Raw genomic sequence first — 20,659 nt, 5'->3', positions numbered from 1 at the left:
CGCGGCCCCGATGTCGTCACCGCCAGTGCCTGGGCTGGAGGGTAGAGGAGCCCTTCCCGTTGCCGGTGCCGGCCTTGTGTCTTGCAATTACCTCGCTTAAGTAAGTGCGTTTAACAGGCTGAAGAGGGGCTTTAAGGGTTTATTATTTGTACTGTTACTGCGACTCCAACCTTCTCTTCTGGGCTTCCGCCTTGGCGGGGTTGTCAGGGAAGGATAACCTTCTCTCCTCGCCTGGCCTGAACGTGGGCCTTGACTAAAACTTGAGACCTGGGCGCGGTCTGCAGCCTCTCTGGACCCTAGTGTGTGTTCGTCGTTTGCGGCGGTGGCGCCGGATCTTCGTCCGGCGTCACAAATAAAACAGATTTCTGTTCTTCGCGCGTATATCCGGACTCTTAGAATTAGTGCACCTTGCCTGCTGTTGTATTTAGTTTACAGCCCGGCATAGGAGGGAGTGTGAAATGGAAGGGCTGGCATCAGAGGAGAAAAAAGAAAGCTTAATGATAAATGTTCTTTCCACTGGACAGTTTACAGAGACAAGTGGAGGCGCAACCTTTAGTGTAGCGAAAACAGCTTGGACTTTGAAGCCCAGGAAATGTGAGTTCGAATCCCAGCTGCTTCTGTATCTTACCAGCCCTGTAACTAACTTTAGGCAGTTTATTTGACCGTTTTTAAAGCTTACTTCTTTTTCGTGAATTTAGAGATAATTCCTGTCTCATTCGGTTTTGTTGTTGTTGTTGCTGTTGTTGGTGTTGTTTAAATAAGTGAAGATAGAGCTTTAAATATTGAGTGCTTGGTGAAGAAAGGGACTCCAGGATAGAAAATGAAAATTTTGTTCAATATGTCGGTTTTCCTGGATAGTTAGTTTCTGTCTGAAATGTACACCTGTATTGATTCATTCAACAAATAATTAGGAACTCATCATCTTCAGCACTGTGTTGGGTGCTAGACTTTTCTTTTGCCTGAAGTGATTTTGTTTTAAAAGGCGTATAGCGGGAAATATCCTCCTAACCCTCCATTAACTGGGGATCGGTAGGATATTTGAAAGGTAGAATGACGGCCCACTGACAAATTCTGCAGCACACAGAGTTTTGCCTGAGTCCAGGTTCTTGGTACCTGTAAAATTCAGTTTTTAACCCCCCTCTAGCTTTTGTTTCCTGTTTTTTAGAGTTCTTTACACTAAAAATGAATAGCAGAAAAGTCCCCGTAGTTACACTACCAAGCAAGAAGAGTGGATTTTAATTCAACGACCCTAGTTTTTGCAAGGTCACTAATGAGCCTCCTCCCCACCCCAAGTTTATCTTGAGAGTAATGATTATTGTCACCTTACTGAGCCCTAAGTGCCAGGCTCCTTGCTAATACCTCCTTTGCTATCTCTTATTCAGCACAATAACCAGTTTTGCAGGTGAAGAAATTGGGGCTGAAAGGGATTAAAGAACTTGCTGAATGAAGGTCACAAGTTTCTGTAAGTGGTGTAGCCAAGAATACGAACCCAGGTCTCTATCCAGTCTTTCTTGTTAATGTCTAGTGGCTTTTACTTCATCATTTTCAATGCCTTTATCCTAGAACCATTTTAAGGGACACTCAATTATGTTTTAAAAGAGGGTTTTCTTTTTGTGTTATTAGAGAAAAAACTTCCTCTTTTGTAGGATGTAACACCCTACCTTTGGAGGATGAATTGCTCAAGTATAAAAGCTTAGAGTAGCCACCCCTCCCCCATCATAGATTCTTTTTTCAGTTCAATGTTTTTTAAAATCACAGGCAAGGTATAATATTTTAATTTATTGTGCTTTTACTTGAAGTTAAATATTTTGTTATTGACACTTAGAGTAAACATTGCTACATTATGTATAAGAGAAGCATAATTCTGTTTAATGGCAAAGTAATTCTGAAAATCCAAGTGACCATATGCTTGTGGTAAACTTCAACAGATATAAACTGACATATGTAAAAAATTTTACTAGTATGTATCTATAGTACACTGTGTATTATACCTGTGTAGCAAGTACAGATTAAGCAACTTGAATTGAGCTTCTTTAATGATATAGTTATGTATACTTGTATTCCTGGGACTTAATACTTTGTATCAATTGTATTACTTTAAGAAGAATGCATTGCAAACAAAAAACCCAACCCTTTTTCAAGTTGAGCATTTCAGCAAAAGTATTTGCTTTTTAAAAAAATGGATTTTTGAAGTAAAAGGAAATGGATGTCTCCTGTGCAGGGGCTAGAGTCTACTGCATAGCTACCTTTTGTAACAGAATTTGCCTAGCTACAACTTATCATATTCGTTTTGCTAAAGTAATGGAAGGTTTCCCTTGTCAATCTCCTTTGCCAAATGAAAAAAGAAAGTGAAAAAACAAAAAATATACGAGCCTTAGAATTACATCAGCCAGAAAATGCTGTTCTGTTTCATAACGGAAACTATTATCAAAGTAAGATAGAGTGGCTTACCTCTACCATTACAATTCAGTAAGACATTTTCAAACATGTCTATATTACTCTTATGAACATTCCCACGTTAGATTTTTTTCAAAGCTGAAAAGTACAGTTAAGATGGATTTATATAGGCAAATCGAGAAACTGTAGTAAAGCTAGATGGCATTAATTTGTGCAAAATTTTTAAGCACATTTGTTTTTAAAATGTTATCAACTAAGAGCAAAGTGAATTTGCTTTGCAGACATTTCTAGGAAGTTTCTTTTTGTGTTAACAGATTTAGATGTAGCCTATTTTGAATTAGTATTATGTTTCTCTTTCAGAGTGTTGCCTAATTAGTGGGAACTGCTATTTTATGGTAAAGTTATTTATTGAGAGAACATTTCGCTTTTTATCACTGTCATTATTGATTGGCATTGGTGAACCTAACATATATTGCTTATTAAATGTTTCTTGAGTTGAATGTTTTACATTCTCATATATTTATCATTCAAAGTTTTCTCTGTTTGTCCCTCTGTCAATAAGTTGTTTTAAATTATTAAAGTCAAGAGCAAAATTATATAGCACAGGGGCTCTCCATGTTTTAAATATTCAACTTTTCAAGTGTTTGTTTACACATGTCTTTTGGTTTACTTTAAAAATTTCAGTTTGCAGTTTCACATGTTTTCCATTCATGCTATAACTACCAACTTTTAAAAATAGTCAGTAGGAAACATTCTATGCTATTTCGTTGAAGGCAGTACATTGCATTTTTATTCATAGTTTCAAATGTGGCTTTGAATTGTATTTTGTTATTAGTGAGTTGTGTGTGATAATTTTTTCATTGGAGAGAGTGCATTTTATTTTAGAATAGTTATTTGTATATTTTTGTATGTTCCCTGTGCTTCTCTTTTTTACTTTTTTTTAAAGATTTATTTATTTATTTGAGAGAGCGAGAGACACAGAGCACAAGTGGGAGGGGCAGGGAGAGAGGCAGAGAGAATCTCAGGCAGACTCTGCGCTGAGTGGGGAACCCAACTTGGGCTGGATCTCATGACCCTGAGATCATGACCTGAGCTGAAACTGAGAGTTGGGAGCTTAACCGGTGGTGCCCCTCATTTTTACTTTTGAGTCAAAGCGGTGAGCTTGCCCTAGGTGGTTTAATATTTGATTGAAATGTTGGGTCTTAACATTTCTCTGTGCTTTCAATACAAAAGAATTTCAGTCCACCGGCTGCAGGAAAATAATCATTTTCATTTTCCTCTTTTGAAAAGGCTTTTATGGGGTGCCTGGGTGGCACAGTCAGTTGAGCATCTGACTCTTGGTTTTGGCTCAGGTCATGATCTCAGGGTTGTGAGATCAAGCCGAGCGTGGGGCTCCATGCAGAGTCTGATTAAGCCTCTCTTTCCGGAGTGCCTGGATGGCTCAGTCAGTTAAGTGTCTGCGTTGGTCTTAGGTCATAATCCCAAAGTACTGAGATGGGAGCCCCGTGTCAGGCTCTGGGCTCAGTGGGGAGCCTGCTTCTCCCTCTCCCTTTCCTCCTGCCCCTCCCCCCAGCTCATTCTCTCTCTTTCTCTGCTCTCTTTCTCAAATAAATAAAATCTTAAAAAAAAAAAAATCCTCTTTTCCTCTCCCTTCTGTAAAATAAATAAATAAATCTTTTTAAAAATAAAATAAAAAAGCTTCTACATGCTAGTGTTTTTCCTCTGAAGAAAAGTGGAGGAACTAGTTAAAAAAACATTTTTTAAATCCTAATTACTATTAGTTTTATTTTTTGGTTTATTTTCTTTCCATTGCAGAAGAAAAAGCTGAAATGGGTGGTTACAGAGCAGTCTTTTTATGTCATTAAATAAATACTTATTGGCTTTTCTAAAATCAGCTGAGAATGTCTCCCATTATTCCTAGTGATTCCCACCCCTAACCTTTAAAAGCTATTTTCTTGCTCATTTTTCCAAGATTAATGTCTCTCTGACTGAAAATACTAATTTTATAGGCTTTTGGAATTTGCCTGCTTTAAAGTAGTAGAGTAATATGAGAGAAAATTAGGGCACCAAACCCTAGAATGTACTTCGTAACATCGTTCTGTCTTTGTGTTATTTGTATGTATTAACACATAAACCACTGTCAAATAAATCTGTTTAAAAATTGGTTTTAATTAAAATCCACTGTTTTAAAATTTGACTTTATATCACTCTCTGCTGATAAATTTGTTCTTTTGGATACGGCTTACAACTTCATTTGCTCAATACTTCAAAAAGAGAAATCACATGATTATGCATGGCAAATATTTTTCTATAGGAACAAAGCTCCCCAACTGTTTTAATAAGATAATATGATAATCACTGAGACTTTATTCTTAGTGTCAACTTAGGTTGATAAGAGGAGAATATAAGAATAATTTGGTAGTTTGTTGACAATCACATTCAGATCAATAGATTTTTACTTAAAAATTTGATACCCAAATTTCAAGGCAGAATATACTCACAATTGCAATTAAGATAAGTGCCAGTTTAACTTTCAGAATAACTTTAAGACTGTCCACAGTTTTTTTCCACATCAGTTTTTTTTTCCCATCACTCAAAATATCACAGTTACATATACTTAATATGAATGGTACCATCATTGGAATGGTGAAATACTAGTGAACATTTAAAATATGTGGTCCCTACAATGCAAATCTGTGAACCCAGCTTTGTTTTTCATCTCTTTAGAGATACATGTTTTGCTCTCGTCACTGAATTTATTTACTGTTAATACAGCTTTGATTATTTTCCATTTTAGAGATTCTGACGTTTTTGCTTTTAATTCGTTTCCCAGAAATTTACCTTTCTACCATCTCTTCCCTCCAAAGTAATTACTTGATCAACATCTCCAAGTGTTTTAGACTTCAATGTGAGCTAATTCTAGCTCGTAGTTCATAGCTTCAAGTGACTGGGATGGCATTTGGAAAAAAGCATTATGGTTTTAAGCTTTATTGTTTGTCAGGAATTCAGATTGTCAAGTGTTCTTAGTAATACTTTCCTTTTTTTTTTTTTCCCTGTGCTTTGGTCATTCATTTGATGGTCTATTGCTCTGACCCATGTCACAGTACTTTTAAGATTAATCAAGCATATGTGCAATTATGTCTTTTGAAAAAAAGAATAATAATCTTGCTCTAAAAATGTAGAAAAGTAATTGAAGCCTTCCTAGAAAGATTTTTCCTTGGAACATTTGTGTCTTTTTTGTTGTTTTGGGGGAGATTTTTTTGTTTCGTTTGTTTATTTGAGAGAGAGAGAGAAAGAAGTGGGGAAGTGGGTAGAGGGAGAAAGAGCATCTTAAGCAGGCTCCACTCCCAGTGCAGAGCCTGACACGGGCTCCATCTCACTACCCCGAGATCATGACCTGAGCCGAAATCAAGAGTCGGACACCTAACTGACTGAGCCGTCCAGGAGCCCTAAAACATTTGCATTTTATCAAAAAAAAGGATGTTTGGGGGCACCTGGGTGGCTCAGATGATTAAGTATCAGCCTTTGGCTGGGGTTGTGATCTCTAGGTCCTCGGATCAAGCCCCACATCGGGCTCCCTGCTCAGCAGAGAGTCCTCTACTCCTTGTTCTTCTTCCCCTCCCCCCTGCTTGTGCTCTCTTTCTCAAATGAATAAATAAAATGTTTAAAAAAATAAAAAGGAATATTTTGTATAGCTGTCATCTATCTGTGCATGCTGTTGGTAAAGTCCTGCTTTAGGATCAAAATGAATATGAAAATTTGAAATCTGTTGGTGTCAGGTTTCAGTTGCAGCAGCCTCTTGAGGAAAGGGCGTCTAATAAGTGTGTTTTGCATGTTGACTACCACTTAACAGTTTACAAAGTATTTTCATGTTTGACAATAATGCTCTAAGGTAAGACATTGAAAAGATAAGGAAGTTGAACACAGACTTTCCTGTAATGGTATGTACAGTTTTTTAAGTGCCTATGTGCTGGACGCTGTGCTAGGTACTTCATAATGTTTCTGATCTTAAAAACTCACACCTTTGTCCTCATTTTTCACTAAAGGGAATTGGGGCTCACATGGCTAATTATAGGCAGCACCTATTATAGTGGTTGAGAACATGTACAGAGGAGTAGAATGGGGGACTTGCACTTTTTTTGCACTTAGAGTTTGAATATTTAACATTTTGCATTTATTACTTTATAATTTTTAAAATATGCCACAAAGCCTATGTTAAAATGTGAGATCTTAAGAAACTCTTCTCACTGTGTATATTAGTATATTATTCGTCTTTCATGTGAATGATGTCCAGTACCACCCTAAAATAGAGTGATGGTGTAAAATGGAACCCAGTTGAGGTAACCATTCATTTTTCAAAATGAAAAACTTTTAATTTGTACAATAAGAATAATAGTCGAAGCTAATATTTACCTTTTCGAAGCATTTGTTTTAGTATTTTCATCCTCATAACAACCTAGTGAGGTGAACATTACTATCATTCTCATTTTTCAGTAGAGGAATTCAAAGCACAAAGTAATGAACCAAAGGTCACAATTATTTTAATTGGTGGTAGAGCCCCTTCAGTTTTATTCTAGGCCTCCATTTATAATCACTGCAGCACCTTTTAAATATTGTGAGGATTAAAAGTCATTTTAAAAGCATTCAGTTAGTGTAGATCCTCTCATTACTAAGTTGAGTACACTTTCTTTTTTAGCAGTTTTATGAGACTTTAGAAATAATTTTCCTTCATGAAGAGAAAATTAATTTTATACCATAGGGGGAAAAAGGCTCAAATGGCACAAATGTCTAATTCCTTGATTAGGGAAAACTATTTAATGTTAAAATGCTTGAAATTGTTTACTTAAAGATACGTATAACTCTACTGGATTTTTTTTTTTTTTTTTTTTTGTAAAGATTGTGAACAGTTCCTCAAATGGCCTTTTGAGTATTGAGTATTGAGTAGTTAGTATCTGGAGCTTCTCCATCCAAATATTTATTTTGACCCCATTCAATCCAAAAAGCCAAACAAATTTGTACAAATTGTGATTTTCCAAGTAACGCATATGCGTTATAGCTCAGAATACTGTGCATATGTATATAGGAAACAGTATTTTAATGTTCAGACTACCACTTTTTTCCTCTATGTTAATTTTCAAGGTGTTCACAGAGCCTGTGCTGTCAATTTAAAAATATAGATTATCCTGCTATTGGTAGACAATATAAATTAGACAATACAAAACTAGTATTTGGAAATAAATTTAAGGAGACTTTTTTTTCTGGCCTAGTGTGTGTCTATCTGTCTGTCAGCCCCCTAATGCCAACTGATCCTTTAGCCTCTTCCCTTCATTTAGATAGAGGAAAAAAAAGGAGCGTGAGCTTTACAATTTAATATTAAAATAGATATTATTAATACTTATGGAAGTGTCTAATTTATAGAATTAGAAATAGAATGGAAATACAATTATCTAATTTGTAGAATTAGAAATTCAAATTAGTATAGATCTGCAGCTAAGTTTTTTTAAAGTTGAGGATTTGTTTTTGTTTTGTTTTGTTTTGAAGATCTTAATTATTTATTTGACAGAGAGAGAGAGAGGGAGGGATCACAAGTAGGCAGAGCGGCAGGGAGAGGGAGAAGCGGAGTCCCTGCTGAGCAGGAAGCCCCATGCAGGGTTGATCCCAGAACGCTGGGATCATGACCTGAGCTGAAGGCAGATGTTTAACCTACTGAGCCACCCAGGTGCCCCTAAAGTTGAGGATTTATAAGCTGCAGTTTATTTCCTAGTCTTACTGCTTTCTATAGCCATAGAGGAAAAAATGTATAGCCAAATACTCGGAAAGTTTATCTCAACCAGATTTCCTTATAAATCTGATAAATGCATTCCTGTCGTCATTCAGCAAACCTTTGCTGAGTATATTACTTGAGTGAGGCATTTGTGAAGTTTTTAGCACATTGATGATAGTAAGTTTTGTCAAATACTGTCTTTGTACTAGTATATTGTCAGTGATCAGGAAACACAAAGATTAATAATACATTGCCTTCCCTCTCCTCAAAAAAGTGTATTTGCAAGAGAGGAATTGCTGCTTAACAACTAATTTGATTGAAGTCCTATTGCTTTGCAGATTTGCAAAATTGTGTCAATTAGGGGAACTCATTTCTTCTATAAGTGTGCACGAAGGTGGCTGACAATAACAGAGGTGACTTGATTTATCCAATGGGGAACGTGGTATCCAGTGGGTAGAGTGATTATACATATCTGTACCTATTCTATCTTTTAATTGAAGAATTTCCGACTAAATATATGAGATTTTTTTCTTTTGCATTGGAAATATCTTTATTACAAGTATTCTTTTTTTCTCAGTCTTATTTGGATATAAATGGCATACAGCCCTGTCTAAGTTTATGTGTACAGCATAATGATTTGACCTACGTTTATTGTGAATTATCAAATGAGTTTAGTTAATATCCATCATCTCATATAGATAAAAGGAAAAAGTATATTTTTCCTTGTGATAAAAACTCTAAGGATTTACTCTCTTAACTTTCATATATATCGTACAGCTGTGTTACACAGTCATCGTGTTGTGCATTGCATCTTTAGTACATTTATCTTGTAACTGGAAGTTTGTGCCTTTTGACCACCTTATCACCTTCCTCCAATCCCCTCCCTCCCCCCATCCCTGCCTCTAGTAACCACAGATCTGATCTCCTTTTGTATGAGTTTGGGGGTTGTTTGTTTTTGTTTTTTTAATTTCACATGTAAGTGAGATCCTATAATATTAGTCTTTCTCGTCTGACTTATTTCAGTGACCATAATGCCCTCAGGGCCCACCCATGTTGTCAGAAATGGAAGGATTTCCTTGTTTTTTATGACCGAATTATAATATACTGTGTATTATAAATATGGAAGTGGGTTGGAAATATACATACCACAACTTCTTTATCCATTCATTTGTCAGTGGGTACTTAGGTTTTTTCCATGTCTTGGATATTATAAATGCTGCTGCAATGAACATGGGTGCATATATATCTTTGAGATAGTGTTTTTGTTTCCTTGAGATATATTTTCAGAAGATTATTGGATTATATGGGGGTTCTATTTTTAAATTTTGAGGAAACTCTATACTGTTTTCCTTACTAGCTGTACCAATTTACAGTACTATCAAGAGTGTTCAAGGGTTTCCTTTTCTCCACATCCTCCCCAACATTTATCTCTTCTCTTTGTGTTGCTAGTCATTCTGACAGGTGTGAGGTGATATCTTATCATAGTTTTAATTTAATTTCCCTAATCATTAGTGATGCTGAGCATCATTTCATGTACCTGTTGGACAAATTGTTTAGGTCCTTTGCACATTTTTAACTAGATTATTTTTTTTTTTGCTCTTGAGTTGTATGAGTATATTTTGAATATTAATTCCTTATCAGATATATGGGTTTGCAAATATTTTTTGCCCAGTCTGTTCTTTCATCTTGTTGCTATTTTCCTTTGCTATGCGGAAGCTTTTTAGTTTGATGTAATCCCATTTATTTTTTATTTTCTTGTTTGTGCTTTTGGTGCCATATGCAAAAAATTATTGCCAAGCCCCGTGTCAAGGAGCTTTTTTCCTGGTTTTTTTTTTTTTTCCTAGAAGTTTTACAGTGTCAGGTTTTTAATCCATTGAAGTTTTTAATCTATTTTGAGTTAAGTTTTGTGAGATATAAGGTATAAGATAGGGTTCTGGTTTCATTTTTTTAAACATGAGATCTTTTAGAAGCTTGAGATTGGAAAGTACTAAACCTTGTTCATTATGACTAAGAAGGTTGGTTTTGTTTCTGAAGATTTGTGTTAAGTATTACTTTCTAATATTCTTTAACAGAATATCAATATATCCCTGCCAGTATCTCAGCAGTGTGGTAGTGGCAATCCACCTATAAGCAATAGGACTCTATTATGGGGAGCCTATAAGTCATTTTCTATATTACAAAAGCTTTTCAGAAATGATGCACTATAATATGCATATATAGGCCAAAATGACAGGTTACTTTTTGCTTTGGATTAGAAATAACATTAACCCTTAGTAAGACTAGTAATATTTATCATTCAAATATAGCTGGAAGCCTTCCCAGTCCACTTCCAAAGATAAGCTATGACGCTTCCCTTTGCATATTTCTTTCACTTCACTTTCCACATGATACTGGCAGGATCTCCTTGTAAGTCTCTCTCTGAAATATAAACTGGAAAGCATTCATTCAATAAAGTGGTCTTCCAACTTTTCTTGAAAGTTTCCAACTTATTCTTACCCTCTAGACCTTTTTAATTTGCTATTTCCTCTGTTTGGATCTCTCCCCCAGAAATTCAAATGACTTGCTTCTTCCTTTTACTAAAGTCTCAGCTCAATAACACATTTTCTCTTATCTTTTATCCTGGTTTATTTTCATGACAGAATGTTACTCCTGTACATATTTGTGTGTGTGTTTGAAAGTTTGCCATACTGAAGTTATAGGAGATCAGAGACATTGCCTATCTTTTTTCTGCTTTATTCCTAGTGTCTAGGAAAATCCTGGAACATAACAGGTGCATAATATTTGAAGGAATTTGTAAGTTTTTTAACAACCTCTTGTGACACTGAGGTTAAAGTCAATAAGACAAGTATGATACCCATCTCCAGATCTGTATTTCTTATGGTTATCTTATAGTTAGTTTAATCAGGAGTCTAAACAGTCTGAAGTGATTTAAAACTACTGTAGATTGGATATATTTGTTATTTGCTTTGAAATATTTATTTGTCTTTAGTTATTTCTATGGGCAATGGACAATAATAAGTCAAGATCGTTAATTATTTAATCTATCTGTTAGACCTAGAAAGATTTTCAAAATTATGATTCAGTTCCTGACTGAAGTAGGTTCTTAGAAGTGAAGTGAAATTTCTTCAAATCACACTTAATAAATGACAGGTTAATATTCTAAGCCACTCTCCTGGCTCTAAGTCTAGTATTTTTTCCACCTGCCTGATGACTTGAAAATAAAATATTCAAAAATTCTCCTTATTAGAATAAGACTCTTTTTTGCCACCATTATTTCTGCATTTGGAGGCACCATCTATTGGCATATTCAGTAAGTTATACATAAACTGGTTTCTAATGATTTAAAAGATTTTATCTTATCACAAAACTGTTTCTTGGTTTGAACATGTAATTTTAACTATGAAATATGTCAAATATATGTAGAATAACATAAAAGATTTCTTTGTATCCACCAATAAAGAATAAAAAGATGCTAATGTTAAAAAAAAAAAAAAAGGCAGGAATGAACCCTGCCTTTGTGTTGTCCTTTTATTATAGAACATTGTAGCATCCTTGGCACATGGTAGGCACTTCTAGTAGATGTGGAACTTGTCAAACGACAAAACAAAAAACAATTTAGTAATGAGTTTGATGTCCTTTATTACAGGGAAGACAATCCTTGGATTGGGGGATTACAGTGCCTCACAAGCATTTGAACAGTCGTCCCGAAAGATTTCAGGCAAGAGCATGTTTCAGAGAACATTAGGAGAGGCAACACAGAAATAGGGCATGTTGGCCAGGAGATTGAGGGATTTCTTTATAAAGCTAGCAGGTCTAGGGCTTTTGAGTGACTCAGTGGGTTATATATCTGCCTTCAGCTCAGGTCATGATCCCAGAGTCCTAGGATCAGCCCCGCATGGGGCTCCCTGCCCAGCGGGGAGTCTGCTTCTCTCTCTCCCACTGCCCCCCCTTGTGCCCTCACTCTTGCTCTCTCTCTATCAAATAAATAAATAAATAATCTTAAAAAAAAAATAAAGTTAGCAGGTCCTGTTCTCTAGGTAAGATAAGTTAACTAAAGCTGAGTTAGAGGATTGCGATGAATGTTACGTTAGGTTTCTTGATAGGTGTTTCCCTTAAGTGCAGACTGACTTAGATTTGTGACATGGGCCAGGCCATTAGGGCAGCCTCCCATTTTGTGGGTCCTGATACAAATTAACTTTATCAAATTAAGAATCTGTAATTGGCAGTTACATGTGTTTGATTCAAAATGAGAAGATAAATTATCTGACATTTTTTATATTCACAGATAAACGTTAATGAGTTACATGCCATTTGTTGTAATTTGTAGTTTCCTTGAGGCTTACATTCAACCAACCTATCGCTTGTTTTTATAAAAACTAGCGGAAGTGACTTAGCTGGTAAGTAAACCTAGCTAATTGCCTCTGCATCCGGGTCTCAATAACTTTGTGTTCTAATCTCTCACAAATCACACTGTTGACTTCATTATTCCATAGATGTATTTACCAACGAAAATATTCTGTAAGGCCTCAGGTTTTAGCTTCCAAAAATATTCAGGGGCATGTAAAATATTTAACAACTGTCTTATAATAAATAGCTCTGTCATTAAGGCATATTTATTCATGTGTTTCACATTTATTGGACATTTACTATGTGACAGACATTGCACTAGGTCTTTTTTTTTTTTTTTAAGATTTTATTTATTTATTTGACAGAGATAGAGACAGCCAGCGAGAGAGGGAACAAGCAGGGGGAGTGGGAGAGGAAGAAGCAGGCTCATAGCGGAGGAGCCTGATGTGGGGCTCGATCCCATAACGCCGGGATCACGCCCTGAGCCGAAGGCAGGCCCTTAACCGCTGTGCCACCCAGGCGCCCCTGCACTAGGTCTTAAACTGACCCAGAAAACTCAACCACTTTGGGAGGGGATATGTGTCAACATAACAAGTAGAGTATGTGTATTTTCTGCTGTTGAGTAGAGAAGAAAGAGGAAGCCCTAACTCTGTTTGCAGAAGTTGTGGCAGTGAGGGCAGGCCCCAAACAGAGGATGGTAGTTAGATAAAATGAGGGAGGTCATTAGTAATTTGTATAAGGACACAGTGAAATTAAAGATTTTGTCATGTTTGGAAAACTGCAGGTCTTTGGATAACATTGGACGAAAATGGGAGAGTAGTTCAAATGAGGTTGAAAAATTAAGAGTCTTTATAGTCAAAGCTTCAAAATTATTTTAAGCAAGAATATGCATGTAAATCAAGTTTTTCTGTAGGAATTTCAGATCATATACTTGAATATATTTAGGTAGTGTAAAGCGTGCTTTTGAAAAGTCAACTTGTGAAATAAAATTTGCTTATTAAGCACTAGTAAGTATAACACTAAAATAAATCTTTTTTCAAGGTTTTAGTGACAAAGCAGATTGGTTAAAAAATTAATGTTACCGGGGTACCTGGGTGGCTCAGTCCGTTAAGGGTCTGCCTTCAGCTCAGGAAATGATCTCAGGGTCCTGGGATCAAGCCCCACAGCAGGGAGCCTGCTTTTCCCTCTGCCTGCTGCTCCCCCTGCTTGTACTTTTCTGTCAAATAAATAAAATCTTTAAAAAAAAAAAAAAACTTAATGTTACCAATTGTGTGTAAAGATTCATAAAATTTTATAGTGATGGGGAGGAAAATTTTGGTTGCTAGGGTGGAAATTTCCTTAATAACTGGAAAGATCTGTAGATGATATTGTGTGAAGAAATACATATTGGGGGCATTTCTAATAAGAATAGTTGCTAAAGTGTGCAGTTTTTTTTGCAGAGGAGTGAATGCTTGTTTTTTAAAAAGTTAATGCCTTCCATTTCTTTCTTCAAAAAAGGGGGGGGTGGCGAAAAGGGCTGATGCGAAAAGGGGTGACGACTGCCATTAGACCTCGGTGCCTCTCGCGTTTCTCCGGCTGCAGGCAAGGCTGGCTGGGCCTGCGCGGGGCGGAGCCGACGGTGACGCGCCCGTGCTCCGCAAGGCATTGTGGGGAGCTCGGGCCCGCGAGTGAGGTGGTTGGAAGCGAGGTGGGGGCGGCCGTTTGTTTTCTCGTGGTCTCGAACTCGCGCGTTCTCATCTCCCCCCGCCACCCCTTTCCCGACAAGCGGCGGGGTGGAGGAACGGCGGCGGCGGCAGCAGCGGCTGTAGCATCGGACACCCTCCTGTCTACTCTCCAGCGAATCGGTTCCTCTTCCCCCTCCCTCTCACTGTTTGTTGTGTGTTTGATGTGTTAAAGCAGGAGCGAGAACGCGAGCAGCGCCATGAGCAACACTACCGTCGTCCCCAGTACTGCGGGCCCGGGCCCCAGCGGCGGGCCCGGTGGCGGCGGCGGCGGTGGCGGAGGCGGCGGCACCGAGGTAATCCAGGTGACTAATGTCTCCCCGAGCGCTAGCTCTGAGCAGATGCGGACCCTCTTCGGTTTCCTAGGCAAGATCGACGAACTGCGCCTCTTCCCGCCAGAGTGAGTATCGTCCACCATCACCGTTTTTACTAACTCCTCCCCATTCGGGGCCTAACCTACACCATTTCCTAGGCCCTTGTCGACGCTTCCCTGGACCAGGTTGCTTTAGTTGAGGCTGGCTGTTGCATTTACTTATGAAAAAAACTACTTGCTAGGCCTAATGCGAAGAAGCAGGGCCAGTGTTTTGGGTATTAAATAGACACAGGCTTTTAAAATCTCGGGATTTGGTGGTTTTTTCTTAAATTGTGACAACGTGGTCTTTTTTTTTTTTTGAGCGCTTAGAGCAAGGCAAACTGCACTTTATGTGTTTTGTATATAGTGTAGTCACTTTTTTAAAAAATCAGCTGTTTGAATTCTTTGAAAACAATTATTAATTCTTAACGTTAATTTGATAACGAAGTTTGTTGTCAGTTCACTTAATTTTAAGTATTGCCGTTAACTGATTCTGGCCCAGTGAATATAATTCAAAGTTAGTACTCTGACAGATGATTAATTCAGTAAGCCTGAATACTTAATTTTTATAATTACAAAAATGCGTTGTAGCTGAAACATAAGGTTTTCTTTCGTTTAACGTACACATTTATATTTTCACAGCTGTTCTTGGGAAGGAATTTTATAGAATGTTAAATTTTTTAGAGTGTATGGCTTTTTTTATTCTGTTATCTCACATTCTTACTGAAACAGTATTAAATGAGTGGATTAATTACAAAGAAAAAATAAAGCTTTGAAGCAAGATGTGATAAATATTAGAACAGACATCTGAAATAACAGTGGTGTGCTCTTTGTGAAGAGTGAAAATTCAAGTGTTACTACAAGTAAACACTGAGTACCCACTGTACATTGAGAGTTTTATGATGTCACTTAAGTACTAAATAGGAAATTGGAATTTTCATGGAATGCACTGTTGTGGTGGCTGTAATAAATCACTAATCTAAATACATTTATACTCTAAAATAATAGAAGTTGATCATACTGCAGTTTTAAGTATTTCCCGTATTTCATCACTTTCTACTAAAATGCTTTAGATGGTTCTTAATGTTTTCAAATGGGTGTGTTGTCTTTAATTTTCAGGGGAATATACATGCAGAGAAAGGTTTCAGAGTAACTGATTTTCACAAAGTAGAATTTTGGAAACACATTTTTGTTATTTTGAATGGAAACTTGACTGCTTTTAATAATGAAGGACATAGCTTTCATAATATGAACATACAAAAATATTTGCTGTCACTCCATTTTCCGACAACGTGCCCTATATTAAGTTGTTTGTGAAATTAAGCAGCAAAAAGGCAGAAAATGAGAGTGACACATGTGATTATTATAATCATGTGATTACTCAAAGTGCCTGACATACTGGATTTATGAAATAATTCTTTCCAGCCCAGCATGTTATTAAGAATTTTGTTATAGTTGCTGACTTTAAAGATGCTCTTTTTATGGTGCATTTATGAAAAGGTGACAGAGGTATAGGCTGTTCACTGGTTCCACTTTTACCTAATGAATGATCCATATCTTAGAGTCATGATCCACCAGAGTCTGCCTTTTTTGCTTTGTTGTCAAAGGAGTAGTTCAGTCATCACCAGGATAACTGATATGCATCAGATAACATGGTCTGGGGTGCTGTGCTTTAAGAGGACTCCTTTCCTGGTATTGGGAAGAAGAGATAAAAATTGACACATCTTTGTGCTTTGACTCCTTCATAAGTGTTCCCACATACAGATCTGAAACTGTATAAGGTTACAATTCAGTAGATGCTAATACTACCTTCGTGGTCTTCTAGATTTGAATAGGATGGATGTAGAGTCCTACTTTTGTTCATTTAATGTTTATTTTTTTTTAATGTAAGTTTCAATTGCTAATCCAACCTGCATAATTTGGAACTACTGTGGACAATTTCTTTAAGCTTACTACTGTTTTCAGGAGCAGCTTGCAGGGGGTAATGTGCTATGAAGTCCTAACGAGTGCTCCAAAAAATGTTCATCATTCCAGAAACTGACATTTTTACTTCTAGAATAAGAGTGAATGGTTCAGAATATATAAAATTCTAACTGTCGTAAACATGTTTGCCGCTTGATTTTTTTTATGGGGTGTTTGTATTTTTTCCCCCAAAGGCATTCGTATTTACACTTAGAACTCTTTTCACCTAGATACATGCCTATGACATGCTTACTTCCTTTTGCTACTCAGATGTCACCTAATCAAAGAAACCTTCCTGATCACCCTATGTGAAAATAAAACACCCCTGCTCCTTTCCCTGTTTAATTTAACTGCTTTGTTTTTCTCTAAAGCACTAATCAACTGAAAGGTTAAGTTTAGCTTCCTCTCTCTCTTAGAATATGTGGCCCCGTGGGTCAGTGACATCACCTACAGAGCCTTAACACACACTTACTGAAATGCTACTTTCAGTTATTAATGCCTCTGGGGGGTTGGGGTGGTACAGTGGTGATCCTGGGATCTGGAATTATGCCAGACATTTCAGTGTCAACCTCAAGAAGGATTCTCCCTTTGTTTCATTATTGAATCCCTCTCTTTCTCGGTTTTTTTAAGCCAAAAATCGCTGGCCTATAATTTCACCCAGTGATAACACTGTTTCTCAAGAAATAATGTTCTAATCCTCTCCAGTATGACAGCCCTTAGAGCTATTTGAAAGCCTCTGTCGGTGTTCCCCTCACTTACTCCCTTTCTTTTAAAGGAAAATTATTAACTTTAATTCTAGTTGTTCCTGAAATGGATTTTGGAAATTCAGCATTGATTGTCTGGTATATGCTAGATGCTTTCCTTTTTTATCTTAAACCTATTTTATGAACAGGTGAACTAAAATTCACATAGGTTGTTTTGCACTTCCAAATCACTCTATCAGTGTCAGAATTAGTATTTCAACCCCAGTGTTGTGATTCTCCTTTACTACTTGGTGAAGGATTTCCTTGGTTTACAAGGAACTTACGAGTGGAATCATTCTTTTACAGTAGTAAGTATTCTTTAAATGTTTGGTTTTAGTGTATTTCAGAATGGAGAATATAAATGGAGTGTTTATTGGGTAATGATCCCAGTGAAGCATATGTCAAAGTTATGCATAAAATGAAGGTTCACATCAGTTACTTAAATAACTTATTTAGGTGATTATTTTGGTAACCAAAGATAGATTATTTTTTATAGTAACCAGAAGACTTGCATAGGCAAGGAGACATAAACCCATGACTATAGCAGACTCTATTGTATGTATTTGATATTTCAAATCATTGAAAGTTAATTCACTCACAAACTGACATTGAACTCCTTTGCTCCTCCAACTGAAAAATAAAATTATAATTTTCTTTCACAGAAAAAAAAACAACCTAATACATTACAGTTCTAAGGAAGAGTTTGTAGACATTCTAACAAAAACTATATTAGAAAAAAACTAAAATTAGGGGCGCCTGGGTGGCACAGCGGTTAAGCGTCTACCTTCGGCTCAGGGCGTGATCCCGGCGTTATGGGATCGAGCCCCACATCAGGCTCCTCTGCTATGAGCCTGCTTCTTCCTCTCCCACTCCCCCTGCTTGTGTTCCCTCTCTCGCTGGCTGTCTCTATTTCTGTCAAATAAATAAATAAAATCTTTAAAAAAAAAAACTAAAATTATGGTATGTGTCACAAATTTGAGTGTTATTCTTACACAGGGCCATGCTAATCTTCTCTGTATCATTCCAGTTTCACCATATGTGCTTTGGAAATGAGCAAGAAAAATAGATAATTTAATGATGATAAGTATAAGTAACTACAGTTGTAGTTGGTAAGGTTATCTTCAAAGATTTTTTATTACATGCAAAATTTTACTGTATTTCTTTATAAATGGATAAGAACACATTGAAGGAAAGGACATATTAAGTGAACAGAGTCACGTTTTCAGGTGAACATTGCCTTTGTTTATGCTTATAAGTTCAAAATTCTCCACCCAGAAATGTTTAACACAGTATTAAGGTGGGAGTTGAAAGAGTGTTACCAGTGGTCTAAACAGAAGTTCTCATACTTTAGTTGGCATAAATATCAAGTGTGGATCTTAGGAATCAAAGCCCCTCCTAAAAAGGGATTCTCAAATTCACTGGGCTTGTTGGAGAACAGAAATCTGAATTTTCCATGTGCATCCCAGAAGATTGGGAAACATCCTTTAGAGGACACTTTAATTAAAAAAAAAAAAAAAGTGGAAAAATACTGCCACTCTTTACCTAAAGGCAAAAGCATCATATAGGTCTCGCTCTTTCCTATCTTGCTTCTCATCAACTGCCCTACCTCATCTATATTAATTCTTAAAGGTAAAGAATAAAAACAAATTTTTAGAAGTAGTACTTGCACAAAATTCTAAGGTATGAAAATTTCAGGCATCAGTCTGAAAGTGAAATTAACATGCTATCTTACTGCATGTGTCTTCTATTAGTAAATTCTGAGAACATAAAAGAATGTGACTATCGGTCCAGATAGTAATGGTTTCAAAAAAGGGTTTGAAGTGGGGAGAAATGAATTATTTAACCTTCTGAGTTGTCTAACTGTGACTGTGTTTTTCATGGTATTTAATTATTAATGTTTTTACCTCCCCACCACTTACAGGTTTGATATAACCAAGTAATAGCTGCAAGTAATAGCTATGAGGTGAATGGATAGAAAAAATATGAATCATTTTAATTGCCAAATTAATAGAAATACACTGAGCATGTAGGCAGTATTTCCTAATTTTATTTTAAAAAGAACTGTTCATTGATATTCTTTAAGAACTTAATATTATAGAGTCATTTTCTTCTTTAGTCAGATAACAGTAGTGTTAAAGAAATGGTAGAGGTCACTTTTTTAGAAATTTAAATGTCTGTTACTTCCCATGATGTTAGGTGTTAAAAATGAAAGATAGCATCATTTTTAAAGAGCTTTTTAAATTATGTGGTAAAAATGTAGATATGTAAGAAAGAGATACAAAGTGCTATAGCTTTCATTCTAAGCTTGCTGAAATGGCATTCTTTCCACTGTATGGGTGCAACATTGTTAAATTTTAGACCGGTGGAGCTTCACATTAAAACAACACTATATCCACATTTAAAAAACACTGTATCCTTTCAAAAACTTTTGGAGGTAAGCTTCCTTAACAAGATGGCTTAGATTCCATTTGGATAGACAGTATTGTCAGCTTTACTTTGAACCTGGATTTGGATCTGTGCTTAGTATATGGGCAGGAAACATTAAAAGTTCCGATGGGTTTGAGTTCTTGGGCTATGTAATAACTTCATGTTAGTGCTCAAATTATGAGGAATATTTTCTTTGCAACAACAAATACCTCTGAAATACCAGTGTAACCAAAACTGATGTGATTACATTTTTATATATACATGAAAATCTAATTTATTAGAAGAGTTAGTGGTAAGCCCTTTTGTAAAGCCATTCAAATTTATTATAGGATTTACCTTTTCATTATTGAATCTAAAGATACAGTTGGCTTGTTTTATTATATAATAAAGCAGTTGTTCTTTACCCTGGGTGCATATTAAAATGGTCATAGAGAATTAAAATAAAGAGGAGGCATTCAGTACATTAAAGATTTTGGTTTAGTTGATGTGGAGTAGAGAACCTGGGTGGTTTTTTTTTTTTTTTTTTTTTTACCCCCACTGGTGCTTCTGATATAGCCAGGGATGATGTGATTACTACTGCTGTTAAGGCATTGGTTTTCAGACACTTGGTTTGGAGTTAAGGGAGCAACCTTTGACTTTTATTTAATCTTTCTCTTTCACACAGTTTTGTGGCAGAAATTTGAACCACCCTGTATTTTAAAAAAAACAAAAATCCTGCTCACTTCCTAATCTATCTTACCCTGCCATAGGTTGCATTTTGGCACTTTTTTATCTAGGAAAGCAATTTGCTGAGGGAATTTTTGTATACTAATACTATGGGATACTGTATATCTCCGTGTGTGTACACCTCTTTTGTTTTTTGTTTTTCTGAAGGCAATTATTTATAATGCCTAGGAGTTGTGCTGTAGGTGGAAGAGGACCGCACTTAGTAGGCAGGTCAAGAAAA

At 36.4% G+C, this 20,659-nt stretch overlaps 1 protein-coding gene and 1 non-coding gene across 9 annotated transcripts in view; one reads left to right on the top strand and one right to left on the bottom strand.

The window, feature by feature from the left end:
* The first annotated feature begins 3 nt into the window (after positions 1-3).
* Positions 4-20,659, top strand: part of SRSF11 (serine and arginine rich splicing factor 11) — a 45,228-nt gene continuing 24,572 nt past the window's right edge. For 2 of the 8 annotated variants that reach the window (XM_048220603.2, XM_026497827.4), the window contains exons 1-2: positions 4-100; positions 14,408-14,629. In XM_048220603.2, coding sequence (XP_048076560.1) covers positions 14,430-14,629 — 200 coding nt within the window. In that variant the 5' untranslated portion in view covers positions 4-100; positions 14,408-14,429. Of the gene's footprint in view, positions 101-170; positions 595-14,135; positions 14,196-14,404; positions 14,630-20,659 lie in introns of those variants that run through there. The other 6 variants (XM_026497828.4, XM_026497824.4, XM_057310566.1 and 3 more) reach the window with 6 other exon arrangements.
* Positions 18,238-18,343, bottom strand: LOC113254857 (U6 spliceosomal RNA). Its single transcript, XR_003315980.1, has one exon. It is a non-coding gene; the product is annotated as a U6 spliceosomal RNA (small nuclear RNA).

The sequence above is a fragment of the Ursus arctos genome, unplaced genomic scaffold, assembly GCF_023065955.2.
Source record: "Ursus arctos isolate Adak ecotype North America unplaced genomic scaffold, UrsArc2.0 scaffold_12, whole genome shotgun sequence".
NCBI classification, from domain to species: domain Eukaryota; kingdom Metazoa; phylum Chordata; class Mammalia; order Carnivora; family Ursidae; genus Ursus; species Ursus arctos.
This window is presented reverse-complemented; position numbering and strand designations above follow the sequence as displayed.